The sequence below is a fragment of the Salvelinus sp. IW2-2015 genome, linkage group LG31 (assembly GCF_002910315.2).
Source record: "Salvelinus sp. IW2-2015 linkage group LG31, ASM291031v2, whole genome shotgun sequence".
In the NCBI taxonomy this organism is placed as follows: Eukaryota; Metazoa; Chordata; class Actinopteri; order Salmoniformes; family Salmonidae; genus Salvelinus; species Salvelinus sp. IW2-2015.
In genome coordinates, this window is record NC_036870.1 from 14,154,411 (window position 1) to 14,181,427 (window position 27,017).

The 27,017-nt window shown below is 40.3% G+C and overlaps 1 protein-coding gene across 2 annotated transcripts; it reads left to right on the forward strand.

The window, feature by feature from the left end:
- Positions 1-26,563, forward strand: LOC111955937 (death-associated protein kinase 2-like). 2 transcript variants are annotated; one of them, XM_023976323.2, is made up of 12 exons: positions 1-171; positions 14,762-14,927; positions 15,306-15,527; positions 15,682-15,820; positions 16,325-16,454; positions 18,321-18,369; positions 19,092-19,118; positions 20,947-21,099; positions 21,516-21,561; positions 22,536-22,625; positions 25,334-25,420; positions 25,943-26,563. In XM_023976323.2, the coding sequence occupies exons 2-12, from the start codon at positions 14,863-14,865 to the stop codon at positions 26,021-26,023; spliced, it is 1,089 nt and encodes a 362-aa protein (XP_023832091.1). In that variant the 5' UTR covers positions 1-171; positions 14,762-14,862; the 3' UTR covers positions 26,024-26,563. The 2 variants fall into 2 exon arrangements, with proteins under 2 accessions (XP_023832091.1, XP_023832090.1); XM_023976322.2 differs by lacking the exon at positions 1-171 and adding an exon at positions 6,366-6,498.
- Positions 26,564-27,017: the final 454 nt, after the last annotated feature.

Below are 27,017 nucleotides of genomic sequence, written 5' to 3' on the forward strand. Positions count from 1 at the left end.
ACTCATACAGAAAAGCAGAACGATAGCGGGGGTATCAAGACAATGTTGCATTGCTGTGGTATGTCGCAACTCAAACGAAACAACGTTGCCTGAATGCTATCAAACGAAACCACGTTGCCTGAACGCTTATAATAGGCTACATTCCGAGAAAAGGATTCCAATATTTTGCAGGTATTTATTTTTATCCAGATGGGTCTTTTGTAGAATTAAATTCACACAATTGTAAATACCGGTGGTCGTGTTTTGTATGACATGCTATTCTCTGTAACGTGTGTGAGTGACAGAGAGAGAGAGCGGGAGGGCTTTTATATTCATAATGTATAGGCTACTGTATAATCAAATGCTCTATCCTAGTTATTTTTATGTGATACCCTAATGTAAATCTGTGTGTTGTGTAGTGTAGTGGTACTACTTCGAAGTAATGGGAATTGGGTGCCTGTGCACTGGAGCAAAGAGCATCGTGAGCTCTGATTGCAACCTGGTCTCAGAACATTTCGTGTTATTCTGTATATTAATCCGAGATACTCCATTTAGTGTGGTGTATTATGTTTCGTATGGTATGTATTAATTTGTGGATGTCCATCATCCATTTCGTATGATATGTTACGAATTTTATATATGTTACAAATTATAATTCTTATGATATGAATTGGCAAAACATACAATACGTTACGAATTCGCAAAACGTATGATATGTAATAAATTATTATTTGTTTTGGCTAATGTTAGCTAGGTGGCTAATGCTAACGTTAGCTAGGCTAAGGTTTAGGTGTTAGGGTTAAGGTTAGGAGTTAGGTTAAAGGGTTAAGGTTAGGGTTATGGGAATGGTTAGCTAAAGGGTTAGGGTTAGCTAACATACTAAGTAGTTGCAAAGTAGCAAAAAAGTAGTAAGTAGTTGAAAAGTTGCTAATTAGCTAAAGTTGTCCGCGATGAGATTCGAACACGCAACTTTGGGTTGCTAGATGTTCGCGTTATACCTTTTGTTTTTGCCTTAAGTAACCTTTTGCCTTATATAACCATACAAAACATTACAAATCATACTAATTTGAGTGTCCCGGATGTACATTTACTATGTTACGTCTAGTCTATTAGACCAGGCTGTTGATTTGAACATACAGTTCTCTGCACTGCTCCCAGGGGCTTGACTCACATGACATCACACTGACCAATGCACTGTGTAGTGGCTCTGACTATGGCTCAGTTGTAACCTTTATCTACATTGAAATATGGATATACAGTACTGTAGGCTACTGGGGTATGGCTAAATTAAAGGGGCAATCTGCGATTGATACATCCATTTTTTGTTTTACTTTTAAATGATTTATATAGGCCTATACCCATTGATTATTGAAGAATATAACTTATAAATGCCTCATGAGAACCAGAAATTCAATGTTGATGTCATAGATGGTCAGACCTTATATTCATAGCTCTGTCTATGAATTTGAGAGTGGTAACATTTCTCCAACCCCAACCCTTAATTAACTGTTTAATAAACAGTGGCGGGTTGATTACTTCTTTGATCTTCACAGATTCAATTATGTTTGATTATCAAAAATGTAAGGTTTGAAAGTAACGGGAGATACTTTTTTATTGGCATATCTAATGTCTCATATCATAACAGATCCCACTTCTGACACCAATGTAGTGAGGTTGAGGCATAGCTGACAGCTGGGTTCAATTAGTCATCACCTCATACAGTACGTCAAAAGTTTGGAAACACCTACTCATTCAAGGGTTTTTCTTAATTTTTTTACTATTTTCTGCATTGTAGAATAATAGTGAAGACATCAAACTATATAATAACACATATGGAATCATGTATTAACCAAAAAAGTATTAAACAAATCAAAACATATTTTTTATTTGAGATTCTTCAAAGTAGCCAACCTTTGCCTTGATGACAGCTTTGCACACTCTTGGCATTCTCTCAACCAGCTTCATGAGGTAGTCACCTGGAATGCATTTAAATTAGCAGGTGTGCCTTGTTAATTTGTGGAATTTCTTTCCTTCTTAATGCGTTTGAGCCAATCAGTTGTGTTGTGACAAGGTAGGGGTGGTATACAGAAGATAACCCTTTTTGGTAAAAGACCAAGTCCATTTTATGGCAAGAACAGAACAATAAGCAAAGATTAAAACAATTGTATTTAACCGGGCAAGTAATTTAAGAACAGATTCTTATTTACAATGATGGCCTAGTTGCCTTGTTCAAGGGCAGAACGAGAGATGTTTAACTTGTCAGCTCAGGGATTTGATCTAGCAACCTTTCGGTTACTGGCCCAATGCTCTAACCACTAAGCTACCTGCCACCCCACAAAACAATAGTCCATCATTACTTTAAGACATGAAGGTCAGCCAATTCAGAAAATTTCAAGAACTTTGAACATTTCTTCAAGTGCAGTCGCAAAAAACATCAAGTGCTATGATGAAACTGGCTCTCATGAGGACCGCCACAGGAAAGGAAGACTCAGAGTTACCTCTGCTGCAGAGGATAAATTCATTAGAGTTAACTGCACCTCAGATTGCAGCCCAAATAAATGCTTCACAGAGTTCAAGTAACAACACATCTCAACATCAACTGTTCAAAGGAGACTGAGTGAATCAGGCCTTCATGGTCGAATTGCTACAAAGAAACCACTACTAAAACATCAATAAGAAGAAGAGACTTGCTTGGGCCAAGAAGCACAAGCAATGGACATTAGACCGGTGGAAATCTGTCCTTTGGTCTGATGAGTCCAAATTTGAGATTTTTGGTTCCAACTGCCATGTCTTTGTGAGATACAGAGTAGGTGAACGGATGACCTCCGCATGTGTGGTTCCATGAAGCATGGAAGAGGAGGTGTGATTCTTCACTATTATTCTACAATGTAGAAAATAGTATAAATAAAGAAAAACCCAACAGTAGCTGTCTCCAAACTTTTGACTGATACTGTACTTGCCAACCCAATTAGATACTACTGTGGTGTTAAACTGTCTGCTAGGTCATCTTAGTGAACAACACCAAATAGTCCCCTGGCCTGTGATGTTCATAGATAATGATTGTAGATGTTGATATTGTTAAATTAGCTATCCATATTTTCACCAATGCAAAAGAAAAAACTGATCATAGGCCTAAACTCTAACCACAAACGTTACGGAAAGATGTCTTTACTCTATAAGATGATTGTAAAGTTTATGACATGGCCAAGGATAATGTCTCACCATGTATATCATTGTCTCAGTAGTTCCTGTAATCAGTGTACTATGTAATCCTTAGTGGTCTGGAAATGCTCTGCAACCCAAGGAGAAATTGTTGAGTTTGCTTGGCACATTGGGACCAATGGAATAGCCACAACAATGCAAACCCCGCCATTCTGGCACTCCAAGAAGGCTCAAACATTTGAAAGATATTAAATTCTACTTGAAACCAGGTCTGACTTTGTGTATGGCAGTATGGCTACTCCATTCTAGCCTTGTCAGACAAGCACAATGCTGAACATGACAATGATTTGTGAATAGTTTTGACTTAAAGCTCACAAATGTTGATTATGTAATGATCTGTGTACTTTGCTGGTGTGAGTGCATCTAAAGTTAACATCATGTGCAAACACACCTGACATTTCCAAAATGATATACCTCCTGTGTCACTTTGTGGGACCTGCTATAATTGGCATTATATATGAAATACCATGATGTCAACTGACATGAAAGTGAACAGACAACTAACATAACAGTGTTTTGACAAGTTTGTTGTGACTTATCTCATATGGTAAGCCAGAGTACTTTTTGAGTGAAATCTATTTATAACCATGAAAAGAACCAAAATGATTCAGCCGCTTTAATGAGGGAAAACACTGTTTTGCAGCTAGGATAGACTTGCCTACATTGCAGTGTTGTGTTTGAAACCACCTACAGTGAGACCAATTCAAGACCATGACCGGAGCAATCGAGTCCGAGTCAAGACCAAGACTGAAGGGGGGGCAAGACCGAGACCGGGCGGGGAACAAGGGGTCTGAGACCGAGTCAAGACTGAGACCAGGAAAAACATAATTGTGATTTTGTTAAATTGCCACCATAACAAAAGTTCAAAATGTCCAGTATTTCTGTGTTCATATTTCAGGTAAACATATGGATTTTTCTGACATTCAGAATGGTGAAAAAAATGCATTTGAGGACAAATAGAGCCACTCTACAAATTATTACTAACCCAAACACAGTGGAGAACAATGAGGGCCTTCTACGCCTTCAGAGAAGGGCTAAGGATTTATAAAATAATAATAATAACTATAATAATTATAATTATATTGTTATTTTCAATGATGTTCTGATTTAATCTCTTCAGTTTTTGTTGGAAAGGAAAGGGTTAACACTGAATAGACAAACATATCCAATCAGGCTAAATCAGCCATTGGCTAGGCTATCAGAACCTAGTTAGAAGGAATCTGCCATTCCACTGTATTAGGGCAACATTTTGGACTGACAGTGGAATCAACCAATCACATTTTGATTTGTAATGGGTGGGACCATTTTTACAAAAATCTTTCTCTTTTCAAAACAGGTAATTTCGCAATAGCAAGCCGTAGTTTTCCCACAGTCTAGCTAGCTATCTTTTGTTGTAAACTAGTTTGCAGCAGGTGTTATCGAAGAGGATGTTGTTACTAATTTGTTAGCTTCTCCCTTTTCAAGAATAGCTTTCAACAAGAAGTTAACCTTTTACTGCAGTGGGCTAGATCAGGGTCACACAGAGGGATTATAGGTAGTCTTTAACAAATCTACTTAAAAAAAAAGTATACACCTCACACATGGTTAAGGGCTTAAAAAAGACACCTGTACCATGTCAGATAGATTATTATTTATGATAAAAAATAGTAATAACATTCCACCCATGAGGCCAAAGAGTGTGCTTTTGGTCATTGGCTGAAGGAAAGGGTTGTTTCAAATTATCATCAGCTGGTGAGTGGAACTGTGTTTTTTTGTAATAATAATGTATAATTTTTTTGTTTTTCCTCAATCTGATTGGGTGGGCCTGGCTCCCCAGTGGGTGTGCCTGTGTCCACGAAGGCCCACTCATGCCTACAGTATGCCCCTGATGCAAACAGCTCATGATGACTGAATTGCACATCACAAATAGCCAACTAACCAAGACTGCGGACCAAACTTTTTCAGTACCTGGTTTACATACTCATTGTTGCCTTAGTTAGCATTTACTGGTAGATATCATAAATTGATATTTCCTACCTACTGGCTACGGATGTCATTCTTCTGTAAACTGCTCCATGCCAAAACCAGTTGAGAGTTGCGCTTGCTTGCTGCCAACATATTATATTCTGCTGAAACTAGGCTGTGTGCAGCGCGCATGTGAACACATTTCACGTGATTTGCGATTGTGTAGGCTACTTTGTGTATGATTTCACTATTGTACTACATAATTGATAAGTCGTATACCTCCACTACACTACTTTAATAAGCATCCGTGGGGATTAAGAAGTGAGTATACGCAATACCCACTGTAGAAAAAAAGTGGGTATACGGTATATACCTGCATAGCTTCCACTACACCATTGGCCCGTTGTGTTTTACAAAAAGTGCACTCTCCTAAACGAGTGCGCTGGTATTACCGTTGCTGTCCTTTCAGAATCACGAACCTGTCACACACTGAAAACCTATGTCCGATAGGTTTGCCACTGCCTATAAAAGACCGAGACCGGTCTCGAGTACTACAACACTGCTGCATAGGGTTGAACGTTGTTCATTTTTGTCTAGCTGATGTTCTTCTGATGTTCCTTAGGGACATTGTTCGTGATATCTCCCACTGTTACAATTTACAACTAAACTTTAGACTCAGATTAGTGTGTTAATAGAATAGGAATGCGTTGTCTGTATTGTACAAGTACCACATTCCAGTAGTCATCGTAACATATTCATTGTGAGAGTTTCAAATCCATATATTTTTTATATAATATCTGTGTGTGTGCGCGCGCCTGCGTTGTTTCCTTGAGCAATTCACGACTACAATGAGGAACTCCGTAGTGGCGTTATCATTGGAGACCACAGCTACAAAGTCATAATTATGGCCAAACCCCGCCTATTTCTAAAATGTCTCTTCTTAAAAAAATGATTTAAAACCTACCCCCACTGCTAACATTATACCAAAACCTAACATTAAATTAATACCAAAAAGCTACTTTTTTTCTTTCATTAATTGTTACGATAGCCAATGTTGACTTTGTGACTTTGGTAACTAGAGACAACCTAGTCATAGCGGATTTGCATCTAGGCAAGCAAGCACTCCCAAAAAGTTACGTATAAACCGAAGGAGGAGTGAACTTTTCCGCATTCCACGGTTAACTGTAAAGAACTCTGACTGTAGGCCTATTTACACATGCACAGGGAAGTTTGCTACGTCGTTGATTAGTTGTCCTACTACTTGTCATCGAGAAAAATTCATTGCAACGCATTAGAAGAACAAACACTTATTTGTTTCAGTTTGCAAAAGAGCCTGGTCTGGCATTCAGTTAGGTGAGTGTTTCTCCTGACGATCTTCTCGACGCATATATATATATATATATATATATACGTGTGTGTGTGTGTGTGTGTGTGTGTGTGTGTGTGTGTGTGTGTGTGAGAATGTAAACCACCCAGGCTACCCAATAAATTAGAACCTCATGATAATAAACGATGTGCCGCTCTCATCACCCACTTTTCTCTCAAAGACCATTGCGCATCACTGCTGCAATCTCTCGATCGTTCCCGATTAGTTGAGTTTGATGAAAAACTGTGCAATACCTTTTGAAATAGAACATTTATTTTTGGGTTGTGTTCTGCTATATTCTGATGGTAGTAATGGATTGTCAGAATCTGAAGTTTGGCATTTTTAAAATTAGAAAGTTGGGCACGTTACACACCATTTATTTTGGAGTAAATTATGGGATTGTTTTTCATAACTGGTTCATCTGAGTTTCTGATTATATTTTTTTGCATAACGTTTAGGCACCCTCACTTCTCTTTCTCTCCATTGACTTTCATAGTTCCCCAATTCCAACCGATTCAGCTTTCATATATTATTTTTGCGGTGTCCACATTATCATAATCTTCCCTAAATCTTTCGTTCTATGTGGTGATCAATTTAGTATTTTCTACAAGTGCTATCCTATGACTAGCTGGTCAACGACTTTATATTTACACACAAACACACACAGGGGAAGGCCAAACTCAACATAATGTTGAAAAATGAACAGATCACATTCCCTTGGACACACCAGTGTCGTCAGGATCTGCAGTAGCCCAATAATGGATTAAATTAGCCTAATGTTACTCATTATAGTCCAAGGACCTTACATGTTCTGTTTAGAGGTGAATTGGCTCCGGCAGCCGAAACAGCCAAATGCTCCATCTAAACATGAATTGGATGTGAAACACTCCTGCCCCATAGCATGTTGGCTGGAGTACATTGGGGACATGACTGAAATCTGAACGTCAATTGTCGCTCATGGAGGGCCAGACTAGTCTCTTTCTCAGTTGGCTAATACAGTGGGTTTTGAGTGGCGTGTGTTGTTGTACAGAAGGTTGCAAATTTGAGCTCTGCTCCTGGCAGAATAGAATACACTCTGTTTACATGGTACTGGTCCATGGCTTGTGCCCACACTGACATCAAGTGGGTTGAGCAGTAGTTATCTCAGAACAGATCAGTCTGTCTACACTCCATGATGATGGCATATTTTCACCAGAACTGAACTGTACTGTCTATCTCTGACTCATCTCTTGTGAGGATAGATGAATGATAACAAGGCATTTTTTGTTTTATGGGGCTCCTAGTCAGCCAGCGCACACACACACACACAACACACACACACACACACACACACACACACACACACACACACACACACACACAACACACACACACACACACACACACACACACACACACCACACACACACACACACACACCACACACACACACACACACACACACCACACCAGACACTAGTTTGCTGTGGGCACCCATAACACCGCTTCTTCACACTTACTCTTCAGAATAGAGTGCCCTAGATAAGACAGTAAAGCCACGGTCTGTCTGTCTATTTTGGCCCACATTTAGGAGCGAGGCCTCACTTTTAGCCGCTTATCAGACCTCTTGACATGATGACAGTGCACCGTTCATAGACAAGTGCCATTGTTCCACTGTAGTGTATTTGGGGAAGGGTGGTTTTGGAGTTGCGGGGGAGCTGGTTCTTGAATCAACGCTGTTGTTCTCAGGATATTGTCATGTTGTTGACTTCTGGTATTGGGTTGGGAAGCTGGGGTGGATCATGAGGGGAGTCTCGGGAATGTCTTCTTGTGAATGATTTTTAGCAGGGGAGGGGACATGCACATAACTGTCAGACAGAGTCTGAGAGTGAAAGATAGTATTGTGTTCTGTAGTTAGTATATATACAGGAAGACTCACAAACACTCACATGCTGTCACAAATAGACACATTTAAGTTTACACCAGTTGTATTCGCCGCATGTACATTACCTCTATATGATTGCAGACCGTTGAAGTTGACCCCTCTTGTCCTCACTCCCTTTCTTCTCGCTCTCTTTTATCTCTTTCTTTTCTGTCTTGTTCTGCCTCCCTCCCTCACACCATATTTTGCTCTGTCTGTCTGTCTGTCTGTCTGTCTGTCTGTCTGTCTGTCTGTCTGTCTGTCTTGTCTGTGTCTGTCTGTCTGTCTGTCTGTCTGTCTGTCTGTCTGTCCTGTCTGTCTGTCTGTCGTCCTGGTCTGTCTGTCTGTCTGTCTGTGCTGTCTGTCTGTCTGTCTGTCTGTCCTGTCTGTCTGTCTGTCTGTCTTGTCTGTCTGTCTGTCTGTCTGTCTGTCCTGTCTGTCTGTCCTGTCTGTCTGTCCTGTCTGTCTGTCTCTGTCTGTCTGTCCTGTCTGTCTGTCTGTCTGTCCTGTCTGTCTGTCTGTCTGTCTGTCTGTCTGTCTGTCTGTCTGTCTCTGTCTGTCTGCTGTCCTGTCCTGTCTCCGTCTGTCTGTCTGTCTGTCTGTCTGTCTGTCTGTCTGTCTGTCTGTCTGTCTGTCTGTCTGTCTGTCTTCTGTCTGTCTGTCTGTCTGTCTGTCTGTCTGTCTCCTGTCTGCGTCTGTCTGTCTGTCTGTTGTCTGGTCGCCGTTGTTTCTGTTCTGTCTGTCTGTCTGTCTGTCTGTCTGTCTGTCTGTCTGTCTGTCTGTCTGTCTGTCTGTCTGTCTGTCTGTCTGTCTGTCTGTCTGTCTTTATGATGCTGGTTTTTGGAGACAACATGCTTTTCTCTCGTCAGCATTTCTCTCTTTCTCTCTCTTTCACCCTCCCTGTATTTGGTTCATTATATTAGGCACGACTGGACGCCGACAAGGATAATTCTTCCCTGCAATTAACATCAGTAATCCTTTCAAAACTGATCACCAATCACCATTGAGAATATTCAAAAGGGCCACATTACATAACCAAGGGGAAAAAAACACTCACTGATGCATGGGCTGATGTACTTTGACACTTGAGGCTTTCTGAGGGTTTTAGCCTGTTATTTTAATCACGTTTGTTTTCATACTGTGGGTAGAGGCAGAGTAATACTCTGTGAACTTTCACTTCAAAACACTGTCTCACTCTTCAGTCCCTCTGCGTTCACTGCTAATAAAGGCTTATGGGTCATTCCATTTGATTTCAATAACTTTTTGACCGCACCCCTTTTGATTTGAACTTAACTTCCCATACAAATTTGCCGATAGTAGAAGTGGTCAGAACTGACAAAACATTTACGAGATAGAGGTGCTAAAAGTTTACCCATTTTGCAAACTCCACCATACCACAAGACATCCATGTCTTTATCACTGGTAAAGATAAATTGTGTAGTTTGATACCATTTAATTAAGTGATAATGCCCGAGAAGCTGGTGTTTGGAGGATATATTGGCATGGGTGTTGTTAGGCCCGAGATTAAGTCCAAACACCGGCTTCGAGGGCATTATCACATTTATACAACGGGTTACCAACATATTCAAATAATGATTGACATATATTAATTAAAAACATTATTTTGATGAATTTATTCATACTATTTCATCCTTCCACAAGATATATTCCCTAAACAAATCTAGGGTTGCTACCCAAGCCGGCTGGTCGTTCGTTCTGTTGGTTCAGTTGCCAGAAACATGACCCAGTCGTTCAGTCTTTTTTGTTCTGTATCTGTTTGTTCTAAATGTTCCATTGCCATACTGGCTGGCAACGTTCTTATCCCTCGCTTGCTAGCTAGCCAACTACGGCTAACTTATAGTGACATCAAACAGTGCAGACATAATAACAACAGTAGCTGCATTTGTTTAAGCTGTTTTGTTGAGACATTTATTTGGATACATCCATAACAATGAGCTAATGAGGCACGATTTCACCTGGCATAGAAAATGTTCTCTCTCGTTAGGACACTGTTGTTCAAAGGAGCAAGCCAACAACACAACTAACACAATAACTTCAAACTGAAGCTGAAAAGACTGCAAACTAGCTGTTCTTTGTTTTATTTGACCTTTTTTTCAATTGACATTTCTTTGTATATATCCATAAAAATTATTCCAGCTGATTCATGATTTTGACTGGCTGAGAAACGCTGCCTGCCTCTATTCCTCATCCCGACCCCTACACATTCATTACTATGGGATAGTTTTGAAACAATGTTGCAAATGTCGGAGAGACAGACAGCTAGGTTTATACAAATCACCACTGTTGAAAACTAAATGTTAGTCTAAAAGAAATGTGAGATAATGTCTAGATCAGTGGTGATTTTAGCATGTAAATCTTGGTGGGACAAAAAAAGTGAAAAATGTGGGATGCATGCCAGCAAAGCCACAACACAACACTAAACAATACATTAATTGCACTATAACGGTGACAAAAGTTGCCCTAAAACTGTTAGGGCGTACATAAAACTGTCCCAACAGCAGTCCCAACACCTTACCACTGCTACACCTGGCTATCGGCGGAGCCTTGTCTGGCAGCGTAACAGTTTATTCATTCTCATTTACTGCCTTTTAAAAACCCAAGCTGATATGGCTGACTTGCTTGAACAAATGTGGTTTCTACTGACAATTGAGATGTACAAACTATGGCATAAGGGGATGACAAGCGGATAAGAGGCGATCCGTAATTTCGATTAAGACATTAATGAGCGAGCTAGGACGGATGTCGTCAATATAACTATTTGTTCAGCACTCTTGAAATGTACAGCGACAGAATTCAGAACATGGGCCATTCTTACAGTGTTCTCCCTGTACACCAAGTCAGAACCGTAGGATAAATAAAGGGGGCATTTAAGCAGACAATGAAAGCTCTTACAATATTAGATTATTACATTTCTCAAAAACAGGTTATAGGCTACATGTGCACCACTAAGTCAGAACAGTAGGTGAAAATTAAGAAATTAAAATAGACCAAATTATTAGGGTGAGGCACAACAGCTTACTACACAACATACACTTAGTATTACTTTCTTAGCTACAGTATATACATGTCTCCCTGGCATATTACATAATTTATGCAGCAGCATACAAGACATTTTTGGACTCACCTTGTTGTGCTGTGCTCACTTGGAACAGGAAGGTAGCACGGTGGTCCTTCGTGGGCAAATGTTATCATCAAAGGCCTTCTTTGGATTTATGGTGCTTTCAAGACAACTTGGAACTCTGTAAAAAAAGAGGTTGAATCATGATGACGTCAGTGATCTTTAGTCATAGCTCTAGAAAGAGGCCAGAGTTCCTGATTTACAATTCCGAGTTGGATGAAAGTTAAAATGTATTGTCCCAGTCGTAGCTTGTTTTTCCCAAGTTTCCAGTTGTCTTGAACTTACAGTTAGCTACTGATTCCTTCCAAACCACTCATTGTTGAACTTGCGATTTCCAACTTGTTGTGTAATGTTTATGTCCAATGACCAATGAGCACCGATACGTTTAATCTATAATATCTCTTCATTATTTTTCTTCATATGACAAAGATTAAAAAGGATTTGCCAGTAGATTGTCGACTTGATTCATGATGATGACTGCTAGCTAAGATTTTGAAAGTATGATGTTGACATGATCAGTCCAATCAAAGTTACTGTAGATATAATGTGATTGATGTCATTTTATCTGTGGCCGATGACCTTGAGCCTTCTTGGATGGGCACTTCTAATGTAACTCTATGGCAGCACCCAATGGGCTAACATTTTCGAAGTCTACCCTTAGACCTGGAGGTGACGTAGTGTCTCCATGAGTGACAGAACACTGAGCCAATCACAGTGTAACGCTCCATATTTTCTGCTGGCTTGCCCCACCACCACAGAATGTACTGAGCTAGGCTGAAACACTTGCATTTTGGAGTTCTCTTACTCAAGAAAACAAAAAAGAGACCATGTTTGTATGCCGCTTTATTAACTCAATGATATATATGTTTTACATTGTTTGCAAACTGATATGTGACACGTATTAATGCCAAAATAACATGCAAAACAGGCAAGCCCAAAAAGAGAGCGAGAGAGAGTGGTGGACATGGAGTGTGCTTGACTTGAAGCACTGAACATCATGACGTGAATTGGAATGTGTTTATGCTATTACTAGCATTATAACGTCACTGAATTACAGAATTATACTCTAGAAATTAGGAATATTTTTGGAACTAAAAATAACATTATTAAACGGTTCTCAACATTTGAAAATAACCATTCTGTTCCGAAACACTAGCGATCACTTTCGTTCTTTTTTGGTTTTCGGTTCGGTTCCCTGAACCGGTTCCAACCACTGATTCCCATTCAAGTCACATTTTCTGATCTGTTGATCTTCCACCATCTTTGTGCTCCAATTTGAAAGTTAAAATGTCTATTGTATCCCCATTTTAGTACATATATCAGCCAAAACATGACACCCACCCTGTCTCAACCGAAGGCGGGCACAACACAAACACCTCAGATGATGTAAAATATGGTCTAAGCTGCAACATATGAGAAAAAGAAAAAAGATAATTAACGTTAAATGTTAAAAAAGGACAATTTTTTACTAAACATTTTTTATATACGAAATTATCAAATAGTTTGACAACCCTTTTGAAAGCTTTTAAATGATCAAACTCAGCCGTGTATCTTTTCCAGTGATGAAGATATGGATGTCTCATGGTAGGGTCAGTGGTGTGAAGTACTTAAGTAAAAATACTTGAAAGTATTACTTAAGTAGTTTTTTGGGGTATCTGTACTTTACTATTCATATTTTTGACAACTTTTACTTCACTACATTCCTAAAGAAAATTATGTACTTTTTTCTACATACATTTTCTCTGAAACCCAAAAGTACTCGTTATATTTTGAATGCTTAGCAGGACAGGAAAATGGTCAAATTCATGCACTTATCTGGCTATCCGTAAATTTAAAAACAAGAAAATAATGCCGTCTGGTTTGCTTAATATAAGGAATTTGAAATAATTTATAATTTTACTTTCAATACTTAAGTATATTTTAGCAGTTACATTTACTTTTGATACTTAAGTATATTTAAAACCAAATACTTTTAGACTTTTACTTGAGCAATTTTCTATTAAGGTATCTTTACTTTTACTCAAGTATGACCATTGGATACTTTTTCCACCACTGGGTAGGGTGGGTATGCAAAATGGGTCAACTTTGAGCACCTCTATCTCCTAAATGTTTTGGCATTCATGTTCAAAAAGTTATTTTCTGACCACTTCTACCATGGGCAAATGCATATAGAAAGTTTTGTTAAAAAAGTGATTGACATCAAATGGAATGACCCTCATGCCACTACTGTTGAGTCATTGTTCTATCACTGTTTGTGGTTTTAAGTTATTTGTGCTGCAATAGATAGAAACAGTAATGGGGTCTTTTTGTAAGCACTAAATCCGCCATGGTTCGTTGGACAAAGCCTATGGAGAAAAGGAATGGCATTTTTGTAGAAGTTTTGTATAAATGCTGTGAACACAGGCTTAGGAGATCTTGTACGTTTTGTTCTATGAGATCATCAGCTAGCTAACTTCTTGTGAATTTTGAAGAATTTATGTAATTTAAAAAAACACAAAAGGCTTCATAATTAATAACGGTCATGTTAACTGACAGCTATTATCTCATATAACAAAACATATAAGATCTCCTAAGCCTGTGTTAACCTCAGACCTTATTTTCTGTGTTTATTCCAGAACCCTGTTCTTTCGCCATACATTTTTCCCATAGGGATGCCTGAACGAACCAGAGGTAGCTCATTTCCGTGTTTTAGAACTACAAGCTGGCGAGCTCTATAGAGCCTTCTTCTTATTATGAGCAGAATCCTAATTTCAGATATTTCAGATTGGACTCGAGCTAAAATCATCCATTGGCCTCAACTGAAGATATGTCTGAACATTTGAGTTGCGGGTGCACGTCTCAATATTGGTTTTGTGTTGTAAATATGTAGTGGTGTTTTTTGTGTGATGTGCCTTGTGTTTGGACCCCAGAAAGATTAGCTAATGGGGTCCATAATAATAATAATTTTAAAAAGTCAGGATTCAATTAATCCCCTATGCACCTCAAACTCAACTCTGGACCTCGAAGCCAGTTCCACTGCATTTTTTAATTGTTCCCCTCTAATCAGGGACTGATTTAGACCTGGGACACCAGGTGTGCACAATTACTTGTCAGGTAGAACAGAAAACCAACAGGCTCCGGACCTAACAGGGTAAGAGTTGAATACCCCTGCATGCTATTACATTTGCCTTAGAACTGTGATATTAATTGTTTTCTTTCTCTCTTTGTTCAGGTCCCGACCTTGTGAAGACATAGTTGAAAGCACCATGCAGCACATGGATGTGAACCAACAGTAACATACAGTGAGGTGAAACTGAAGAGAAGAAGATCAGTATGGCAGTCTTTAATAAGCTTGATAATGTGGAAGACCTCTATGAGATTGGAGAAGTACTTGGGAGGTAAGGATGGTCATTATAAAAGGTATTCTTGTATGAGGCTGTTTAAGTGAGGAAGCGATTATAACTCTTAATTCAGTTGCTTTTCAAGGTCAATTGTGCATATGCTGTCTTGTTGCATAGGTCAATGTTAACTAAAATTCAACGTATGCAATTGAAATAATAAAGAAACGGACCGAATTGTGAATAGAAAGAAACTACTCATGTCTGAGTCTTGTTGCTTTTCAACATCACAAATGACATAGCAGAACAGCTACATAAATAAATCTGTGTTGTGTTCAGGAGGAACATATTTTTATTGGACAAACTCAGGTAGTACCTACCCATTTCAAGATGTTTCCAAACAAGTAAATAAATTGTTGCACTCTGTCGCCGCCCCAGTGGCCACTTTGGGCAGGTGCGGGAGGTGCGCGAGCGGGCCACGGGGGCTCACTGGGCTGGGAAGTTCCTGAAGATTAGGAAGTGCGCCAGCAGCCGGCTGGGCATGGAGAGGAAGAGCGTGGAGCGGGAGGTGGAGGTCCTGCAGGCCCTGCAGCATCCCAACATCATGGCCCTTAAGGATGTGTTCGAGAGCCGGGCCGAGGTGGTGCTGGTGCTGGAGCTGTGAGTGGAGGGAGGGGAGGAAGGAGAAAACAATACTATTTGAACCCAGGTCGTACATGCAGGGCAAGTCATTGATTCCATGAAGTGGCTGGATTATGTAGTATAGTTAAGTTCTAACACTTATCTCCATTTATTTTCCTCCTTCCTCTTTCAGTATTAGTGGAGGAGAGCTGTTTGACTTCATTGCTGAGAAGGAGAACCTGACAGAGAGTGAAGCGATCGAGTTCATGAAGCAGATACTACTGGGTGTGGGCTTTATGCACAGCAAACAAATAGGCCATTTTGACCTAAAGGTAAATTATGCTAGTGTATTGATTTTACATATCTTTAGTTTGTTACTCACTCCATATGACATTTAGAAATCCAGTGCTGCAATAGTCTGTGGTAGTGATTTACATCTAACCTCTTACCTCCCCAATAACACTGCTAATGTAGTAGTATGCATGAAAATAGTAACACATCAAAGCCTGTCCATTTATTGAATCCAAAATCCTAGGCTTTTAGGCATAAGTACTTGTGAAAAGAGAAGAGCATATCTGTATTCATCCATCCCAAAACCACATAAGACAAACATGCTGATACTGCTACTTATTAGAAGAAATGTCCATGCCGCACGCTTACCGCACATGGTCATGTTTGTATCCACAGGTGCCACTAAACGGAGTGTGCCTGTTCACTAGTGTTGATGAACATGCTGTTTGCGTGCCGGTCGGTCAGAGTGCGGTCAGCATGCAATTGACCATTGTGGTCAGATTGACCTTTTGCATGTAACATGTTTACTCCCCTTCCCCAATCAGCCGGAAAACATCATGCTGTCAGCCAAGATGGCGCCAAACACTGACATTAAGATCATCGACTTTGGGCTGGCCCACCGCTTCCAGCCAGGGGAGGAGTACAAGTGCATGAGTGGCACCCCCCAGTATATTCGTGAGTAGTACAGTCATTTCATATGAGTTAGGCCCAGTTTAAATACCATGTAAATGCATCCTTCCTCATGCTTTGCTGTGAAGCACTGACATGACTGGATTCTTGAGTACTGGATTCTTGAAACACATTGCTTTCGTTATATCCAATTGTCCCACCACTGATTGAGGGAGGGAGGAAGGATACTTTCGAAAAAGACTAGGACAGACTGTAAGCTAGGTTCAGGACGGTTTCTGCCACCATGGTGCATCAGTCAGAATGAGAATCAGGAGATGGAACAAGAATCCAGGTTTAGGGGTATTTATTAAACAAAGTTCAAACACAGGAACGAACAGAGGCACATGGGGGAGTGTTTTGGAACAGAGGTAGGGCTTGTGCTTTAGGATGTGGCTCTTAAGGCCTTGGAGATAGGATTGGATGTAGTGGTCAGGAAGGGAGATTCAAACGGGGAACATTAGGAGCACAACATAAAGCTGCTGACGTGACAAAGTAGTGCCAGGTGACTTATAGGGAATGAGCTTAACATATAACTACAAACTAAGAAGGCTGCCAGGGCTAAACACAAAAGGCCTATTAGCATAGCAGGGATATAAAGGATACAACATAACAAGTTCAGGCAGCATAATATACATGGTTAACATTTCTCCTACAATATAAGGCACTTACTTAATCATATCAAGCACAATGGCAGGATGGAGCCACCTCGTGGCATCACCAAGCAAACTATTCTAGTGTGTAGGAAGGAGCATGCCACTTAAATAGAACCTGATAGCGGTGGAAAAAGACAAAAGTGGCGTGATTTAGGCATGGAAACAGAAGTGATGGAAAGGGCCACGGTCTAGGGTAATTGGAGACAATTAGAAGACTGTAGGAGTGGCATGACCCTTCACAACAGATGCATTATTAAAGAATTGGAACAGGCCCTTTGTAATGCAGTCCCTACTGTGTTCTGTGGAAGTTAGCGTGTATTTCCAGGTCCGGGGTTTTCCATGGAGACAGTGAAAGAAGTGCAGTGTCATGATCTGGGTTGATGGTGTTATGATAAACTAGGGGGGTTGCAAATCCAGTTGAAACAGGAAGTGATTTGGAGGATGTAGGATAGTCGCTATTTCAGTCATAAGTAAAATACACCCCCAACCCAGAAAATGTAAGAAACCTCTTATCAATATAATAATTATATTCTACATATATTTAAAATCTACATATTTAGTAAAACAGTATATCATAAAGCAAAAATGCATAACAAAGCAAAAACATCTTTAAAATCCTAACAGCTGCCCCAAGACAAAGAGCTGTTGTCAAACACTAGCTGCTTCAACACAGATTTGGCCAGCATGATAAGGTTGGCATGGTTACAAAGCTCTTCCTGTTTGGAATTCAAATGTGTTTTCCCACCAGTAGCAGCTACTGTACGGTAGGTTTAAGTAATACAATGCGACTGGTGGAGGAAGTTATCTCAAAGCCACTGGAGTTGTTTGACTTGTAGGAACAATCTATTCATGTTTTTCTGATGAATGCAGTGTTCATTTTGAATTCTTAAAAATTTGAAATTGTTCCTTCAGGCAGTGTGAAGTCTGACAGGCCTTCTGGGCTTGTCATAAATGCAGCTACATGCATAGACATGTTTCTCCGATTGCTTTATTGGCATGAAATACAATTTGTAGATATTGCCAAACCAGTATAGCATTTCAGTAAATACAAGGGAAAGAGGATACCTAGTCAGTTGCACAACTGAATGAATTCCACCTCATTTAACCCAACCCCTCTGAATCAGAGAGGTGCAGGGGGCTGCCTTAATCGACGTCATCAGCACCCAGGGAGCAGTTGTTGTTGTTGGGTGTTAACTGCCTTCCTCTCTCTCTCTCTCAGCCCCTGAAGTGATCAACTACGAACCTCTGAGCACAGCTGTCGACATGTGGTGAGTGTGTGTACTGCCCCCTCTTCCAACATATACAGACACCTAAAATGACCCCCTTCCATCTTGATGAATAAGCCCCTGGGATGCGTTTGGACATGTGTAGGCACGCTTTCCCTAAACAGTGTGACTGTTTCTGGTTGAATGCATTAGGTACACCCTATGTGTTCAGACACTGTATAACAATCTGATTCTCTAGTGGGTTTCGACTAAATCAAATCAAATACGGTGTTTTTATACACAGAAATGAACTGGTCGGAGTCTAAAGGGTTGGATTTGGTTGTAGTACAGTAGAATATGAGTGTACCTAGATGCGCTCCAGCACAATGTTAATAAATGGTGCTCAAAACTGAGGGACTTAAAAAAAGAACAATTCTTACCCCAGGACATTTCACATTGTGACTATCCCCGAAAAGTAAAGGAGCATTCAGATGGCTGTGTTTATCTTTGAGGTTTATTTTAGGGACAAACAGACAAGCTTATGTTTTCGATGTGTCATGCCTCTCCACCAGAACCTTAAACAGGAAATTGCCAGAGACAGCTGATTATAGTACTTTTAGAAATACAAAAGCAAGCATTAAAAAACTACTCACCACAACAGCTCTAATGTCTACATCCATTGGAATAAAGTTAAGATAATGAGATAATAACTGAGTCTCTCTAGGCCTCTGTGAGCAAAATAACAACAACGTTTTTTCTTTGTTTGTGTTTGCCTCCCCCTATAGGAGCATCGGAGTGATCACCTACATACTGTAAGTTGGGGGAGAAAAGGGGGGTGCTACTGTATGTTTGGATTCACACATATGCCCAATTCCAAATCAACCCTTGGCCTACCATAACCCTTCATTTTTAATGATTAAAAAAAAAAAAATTGTGGTGGGGTAGATAGATTGTGGCTTCCATTAATGTAATTGTCTGCATCATTTCCAATCCCCCATATATTGTGTGTATATGTAAACTCTGGAGAAAAAAAGAAACAGCCCATTTTCAGGACCCTGTCTTTCAAAGATAATTTGTAAAAATCCCTAACTTCACAGATCTTCATTGTAAAGGGTTTAAACACTGTTTCCCATGCTTGTTCAATGAACCATAAACAATTAATGAACATACCTGTGGAACGGTCGTTAAGACACTAACAGCTTACAGACGGTAGGCAATGAAGGTCACAGTTATGAAAACTTAGGACACTAAAGAGGTCTTTCTACTGACTCTGAAAAACACCAAAAGAAAGATGCCCAGGGTCCCTGCTCATCTGCGTGAACGTGCCTTAGGCATGCTGCAAGGAGGCATGAGGACTGCAGATGTGGCCAGGGCAATAAATTTCCATAATGTGAGACGCCTAAGACAGCGCTACAGGGAGACATGACGGACAGCTGATCGTCCTCACAGTGGCAGACCACGTGTAACAACACCTGCACAGGATCGATACATCCGAACATCACACCTGCGGGACAGGTACAGGATGGCAACAACAACTGCCCGAGTTACACCAGGAACGCACAATCCCTCCATCAGTGCTCAGACTGTCCGCAATAGGCTGAGAGAGGCTGGACTGAGGGCTTGTAGGCCTGTTGTAAAGCAGGTCCTAACCAGACATCACCAGCAACAACGTTGCCTATGGGCACAAACCCACCGTCGCTGGACCAGACAGGACTGGCAAAAAGTTATCTTCACTGACGAGTTGCGGTTTTGTCTCACCAGTGGTGATGGTCGGATTCGCGTTTATCGTCGAAGGAATGAGCGTTACACCGAGGCCTGTACTCTGGAGCGGGATCGATTTGGAGGTGGAGGGTCTGGGGCGGTGTGTCACAGCATGCACTGCAGTACTTAATGCAGCTGGTGGCCACATGAGATATTGACTGTTACTTTTGATTTTGACCCCCCTTTGTTCAGGTACACATTATTCCATTTGTTAGTCACATGTCTGTGGAACTTGTTCAGTTCATGTCTCAGTTGTTGAATCTTGTTATGTTCATACAAATATTTACACATGTTAAGTTTGCTGAAAATAAACACAGTTGACAGTGAGAGGACGTTTCTTTTTTTGCTGAGTTTATATCATTTTGTCTTTATTATTTTCTCCTAACTCTACCACCCCTCCCCTAATTGGATTAAACTAATGGACAACAACACTTAGGCTTCTACTTCTAGTTTATACATACTATATAAATTTTATGGACACAGTGTATTTTACAATAGCTATCTTTTGTTTGTTTTTAGTCCCATCCTTCAGCTACCCTCAACCCCTCCCATCCATCTCTGAACACCATCCAGTTTTGATTTCTCTTTGCCATATATGTTTCAACTGTGCTGTGATGTTTCACAAAAGGTCTGAACCTTTCTATTCTCATTGTTTCAACAGATTATCTTTGATTTACAAACATTTTTGCTATAAGTATTATTATATTATTGATCGATTGATCGATTGACTATGACTTTTCAAATCACCCAGCATTGCTATTTGCAGAGTTAATCAGATCGGTATTAACAATGTGGCAATAGCGCCATCTTCCTCTCTGTTGACTTGGAATTGGGCAATAGTAACAGCAACCTTCTTTCCTCTGACTCCCCTTTTTCCAGACTGAGTGGTATGTCCCCGTTCCAAGGGGACACGGACGAGGAGACGCTGAGGAACATCATAGCCCTGAACTATAAGTTTGACGACCACCACTTCAGCATGACCAGCGCCATGGCCAAAGACTTCATCCAGAAGCTCTTAGTGAAAGATCAGAAGTAAATAATGCATTGGTCATGGGTAATTTGGCCTATTACGATGTCAAGACAAATATGGAACGTGACTGGAATAGTGAAAGCATCACTTATTTTGTGACTTTGCACCTATTGTAAATGGACGGATACTAGTTTTTTTTTCAGCCACTATACTTTCTTTTGAGCCTCTATTGATAGAATGAATAGGAACTGTGTATTGTATGAATAGATCACCCTTTGTCTAACTTTCTGTGTTACTTGTCTGTCTGTCTCTGTGTAGTGAGAGAACGACAGCTGAGAATGACAGCTTTCTATTTCAGACGCTATTGATAGAATATGAACTCGCGTATCAAATTAATAGATTACCTTTTTTGTCTGACCGCCTGTGGTGTCTGTGTGCACTGATCTTATTGTCTCTCTGTCGGTCTGTCTATGTGTAGTGAGAGAATTACAGCTGAGGAGTGTCTACAGCACCCATGGATCAAGGTGAGAGTCAGCAGCACAAGGCTTTGCTCCTTACAAACTGTTTAATATGGAAAGGATAAACGCTGACATTCTGTACATTACCTTGGAAATAATGGACGAGGCGAAGCAGAGGTAAAGTACAGAACGTTGGCGTTTATACCACAGTTGCCAAAGAAAACAATACTATAACCACACATGTACCGGTAGAAAGACACGCGACCCAGTCGTTCATTCGAATAGTTTGATATTTATGGACGACCCAGTCGTTCGTTCTTTATGTTCCATGGCAACGTTCTTATCCAACGGGCTAACACAGTCACGACCTCTGCAGTAGCTGTTTTCTATTGACATTCATTTGGATGCATCCATAACAATGAGCTGATAATGCCCGATTTTGCCTGGCATAGCTAGAAAAGTTGGCCCTCGTCAGAACACTCAACACTGTTAATTACGAGGAGATAGCGTTGCATATCAAACACTAGGCTAGAAGCTAGGTTAAATAGTTTGTTGCTAGCAAGACTGCCAATATGACAAGCAAATTAAAATATATCAGTTGATGAAAACAGCTGGTCAAACTATAAACGTGGGAGTATTTGACAGCATAGCGCCACTTGCGTCATGACTGCAACAGTAGGAACAGAGAAATACACGTATCACTCACCACGTTACATCAGATGCTAAAAAAAAATATCTCTGCAAAAACAAATCAATGGTAGCTATTTTTTTTCCTCGTTGGACCTGCCTTTGTGTGGTTGTTGGATTAGGTTTCTGTAACTTTGTAGCAAGTAAAGTTTGCATGTGTAGGCGCTTATTGCTTCACGAATGCAAGGTGTCCCGATATCTTTTCCAACTGTCCCGTTATCTGGTTCTAATCAATCAGAAATGAGTATTCAGAAAGGCTGTGGTATAATGCACGTTTAATATGTGTATCTGTTTTTAATCTCTACATTGATTAATTGTATCTCCTTCACTTATTATCTATCCCTCTCTTTTAGCCTCTGACACGGAAACAGGTGGCCAACAGGAATCGCTCCTCCATCAACATGAAGAACTTCAAGAGGTTCAATGCCAAGAGGAAATGGAAGGTGAGTAGGATATATGGCCTATTTATATCATATCATTTTATGCCATATCACATATTATTATGACACTGATGAAGCTCAAATCTTGAAAATGTGCATGTGTTTTATTAAACATAATGAAATCAAACTGAGGTCATTGCTTGTCTTCTGGAGCTAAATTAACAAATAGGACATGAATGTGAGGCGGCAACGTTTTGTTCGAATGGCCCTTTTCAAGTCTACTCCCTAATGGGCTAACCAGCTTTCAAAATAATAGGCTGCGAATTTTGTTCAAAGGCGTCAAAATAGTTTGGTAGGCTGCAAAATATTTCGGGCTGAAGTTTGGTCGAAAGCTGCAAAATATTTCAAAGGCCTGCTAAATATTTCGGTCTACTCAATATTTCTGCCTGTGAAATATTTCATGCTGTTAAGTTTTGTGAAAAGCGGCTAAATATTTCAAAGACCATCAAAATATTTCAGGCCGTAAATTTGTTAAGGAGTCTAGAAATATTTTTGCCTGTGATGTTTGTTCAAATGAACAGCACTAGCTAGTTAGCTACGTAGTTAGAAGCGCTAACAACTTAGTTAAGACGTTAGCGGCGCCATCTATTTAGCTACGTAGTTAGCAGCGGTAACAAGTTAGCTACGACGTTAGCAGCGCTAGCTAGTTAGCTAAATCGTTAGCAAACCTAACTAACCACGCTAGTTAGCTACGTCATTAGCGTCGCTAGTTATGACCATAGCAGCACTATATGGTTTAGCTACGTCATTAGCAGCGCTAGGTATTTTGCTATGTCGTTACTGAGTGCTAATAATATTGTGTGTGGGGGGGGTGAAGTAATATGTATATCACCAAAGAAAAAGCAGAAATAGGATTTTTTTAAATAACTAAATTAAAACCCCCAGAAGAAGACTATTACCTATGTCATTAGGGATCCAAGTCCTGTATATCGCCCAGATATGGTGTAATGTACATTGTAACGTTGAAAGAACTTTGACTGCCTAAAATGGTTAAAGCATTTATTAATTAAAAAATCTGTTTTTACAAAAGAATGACTCAAACTTGGGGAAAATTCAGTTGAAGTGAGAAGAACCAGACAAACTGAATCCCTAATAACATGAGATGGGTTATGGCTTCTTTCTCGTCTTCTGGGGTTTTAATGGAGGGACATTTTCTTGTCCTATTTCCTCTTCTTCTTTGGTGATACAAGGACTAGCACACTCCATGGCAGAATTTGAAATCTCAGCAGGTGTCTTTGAAACTCTGGCAGGCCTTTGAAATATGTTGATAAGATCTTAGTTTGAAACCTTCTATGACGTATTTTGAAGGCTTGGTAGACATTTGGCAGACTTCTTGGTGACTGTATGTACAGTGCATTCGGGAAGGATTCAGACCCTGTGAATTTTTCAAAATTTTGTTACATTACAGCCTTATTCTAAAATGGATTACAGTTGTTTTTTCCCCCTCATCAGTCTACACACAATACCCCATAATGACAAAGCAAAAACAGGTTTTGAAATTTTAGCAAATTTATTACAAATTAAACATGTAAATGTGATAAGTAAGTATTCAGACCCTTTACTCAGTACTTTGTTGAAGCACCTTTGGCAGCGATTACAACCTTGAGTATGACACAACAAATTTGGCACCTGTATTTGGGGAGTTTTTCCCATTCTTCTCTGCAGATCCTCTCAATCGCTGTCAGGTTTGATGGGAAGCGTCGCTGCACAGCTATTTTCAGGTCTCTCCAGAGATGTTAGATCGGGTTCAAGTCCGGGCTCTGACTGGGCCACTCAAGGACATCCAGAGACTTGTCCCGAAACCACTCCTGTGTTGTCTTGGCTGTGTGCTTAGGGTTGTTGTACTGTTGGAAAGTGAACCTTCACCCCACTCTGAGGTCCTGAGCGCTCTGGAGCAGGTTTTCATCAAGGATCTCTCTGTACTTTGCTCCATTTATCTTTCCCCGCGATCCTGACTAGTCTCCCAGTCCCTGCTGCTGAAAAACATCCCCACAGCATGATGCTGCCACCACCATGCTTCATCGTAGGGATGGTGCCAGGTTTCGTCCAGACGGGACGCTTGGCATTCAGGCCAAAGAGTTCAATCTTGGTTTCATCAGACCAGAGAATATTGCTTCTCATGGTCTGAGAGTCCTTTAGGTGCCTTTTGGCAAACTCCAAGCGGGCTGTCATGTGCTTTTTACTGAGGAGTGGTTTCTGTCTGGCCACTCTACCATAAAGGCCTGATTGGTGGAGTGCGGCAAAGATGGTTGTCCTTCTGGAAGGTTCTCCCATCTCTACAGAGCTTTGTCAGAGTCCCCATCGTGTTCTTGGTCACCTCCCTGACCAAGGCCCTTCTCCCTCGATTGCTCAGTTATGCAGGGCGGCCAGCTCTAGGCAGAGTCTTGGTGGTTCCAAACTTCTTCTATTTAAGAATCAGGGAGGCCACTGTTCTTGGGGACCTTCAATGCTGACTAGGTATCCCCCTTTCCCCAATTGACTAATTTCATTATATGAACTGTAACTCGGTAAAATCTTTGAAATGGTTGCATTTATTTTTCTTCAGTGTACATTGAGAAGCAGGGTGTATACATCGTAGTGTCAAATAACACTGTCTTTTTCTGTCTATAACATCTGACTCTTATGTTCCCGTCCCCACGACATCCTCCTTTCTTTCTCTTTTCATATCTCCTTTCCTCTTTCTTTCTTTCTTTTTTTCTTTCTCTCGCTAGATGTCATATAACATGGTATGGGTGTGTAACCGCCTGCATCGTCTGAAGATGATATGTAAGACTAGTGCACTGGCGGACGAGGAACTGGTGAGTAAGGCTGTCATGACAGTTTAACTAAGAGTTACACTTGAACGAAACCTATTACATTATTTTAATAAAGAGTGCCCCCTATTTCAACCCCTATTGCTAAAAATTTTATTAATTGCAAAAATTCTATTCTATACATAAAATATTTCCAGGCTTTGAAAACACAGATAATATAGCCTACTGTATCATTAACTCATGGCTTATCATCCAAGGTTTGCTAATCTCTTTTAATGTGTTGGGTGATATCATCAGAAGTTGAAATGCAGGCCAAATATTTGAGTAGAATGAGTGAGGAAAATCACATAAATAAATAAAAAGGGAGGGGGAAGTAGAAAACATTGCAAAGAACTTGACTGTATTCAAATACAAGCAATGTTGTACATGCACCATAGTTGCTGGAACCATTCTGGAAAGAACAATGTGAAAGAAAATAACCGAGCCAGCACACTATGATTTGTGTCTGCCCTATAGTGTGAGTAAGGTAACAGAGAACTAACCTGCTATATCTCTCCTCGTCATCAGAGACAGTGTGAGAGTGACCAGGAGGACACGGAGACCAAGCCATCATCTCTGATTCGTCGGCGACTCAGCAGCAGTTCATAGACGGGTCCACCAGGGGGGAGACAATGCATCAAGCTGCAGTGCACACTTCCCGTAACAGTGACCCAACCAAGCCTACAGTATTTGCCCTCCCCCTTTACCAGACCTCGAGGGAGGGTAAGACCAAGACACAGGCTGACACAAACGCTGGGTACACAAGAAGGAATTTTCAGGCTCTATGTCCCTACATGAGACTTTTCCCTGATGAAGTGGAATGGAATCTACAGAACAATTCTTGCCTATCAAACTATTTCCCGAAAGGCCTGTCAAGGCTTAGTTTTAGGCTCAATGCACTTCAGGTGGATTGAAAGTGGTGGAGGTAGTTCTACTAAGAGCACAAATACAAGTGTGTGATGGCTTCCGTGAGTGAGAAGTCATATAAGGCTCTCGATGGGGTAAAACACAAGAAAACCAAGCATGACTTGTTTTTCGAGCTTTGCTCAGTATTACTGTGGTTTATTGCATGTTTTTATGGTGCTTTTGCAGTTGTAAAGGTCAACTGATAGCAGGCGGTGACAATATTGTTCTTATGGTGAAGTTACTGATTTGGGGATGTACAGTACTGGATTGCACCATGTAGGGTGTTTAAACCTGAGGCATATCTGTACATCTAGTATTTTTCCCTTAAAAGGGTGGATGGAAATTGAACGTAAACCTCAGAATTTAGTAGGTTTTAGTCTTCCAAATGTGTTTTTGACAATTTTATTAAGCTTCCATTACATTACCAAATATGAATATATTATGTTATATACAGTATAATACAATTATACAATATAATGCTATACAATATCTATATCGTTGTGTCCTTAACATGATTACCAAGTGTTCTCGTATTGTACATGCATGATGGACAAATGTTTTAAGATAACTAACCAGTATAAATAGCACAGCAAATCAACTTTTAAAGGTTCTACTCATAGAAATAGGATAAAGAAGGAATTCCAGTTCTGTGTTTCTACTAATCCAATACTGACTTCCTGCATACAGTGAATACTCT

Bases quoted from the DNA above. Each gene is read 5' to 3' on its own strand.
- LOC111955937 (XM_023976323.2), top strand. From the start codon at position 14,863: ATGGCAGTCTTTAATAAGCTTGATAATGTGGAAGACCTCTATGAGATT. The intron at 15,528-15,681 runs GTGAGTGGAGGG...TTCCTCTTTCAG, and splicing joins GTGGTGCTGGTGCTGGAGCT to TATTAGTGGAGGAGAGCTGT. The intron at 22,626-25,333 runs GTGAGTAGGATA...TTCTCTCGCTAG, and splicing joins ATGCCAAGAGGAAATGGAAG to ATGTCATATAACATGGTATG.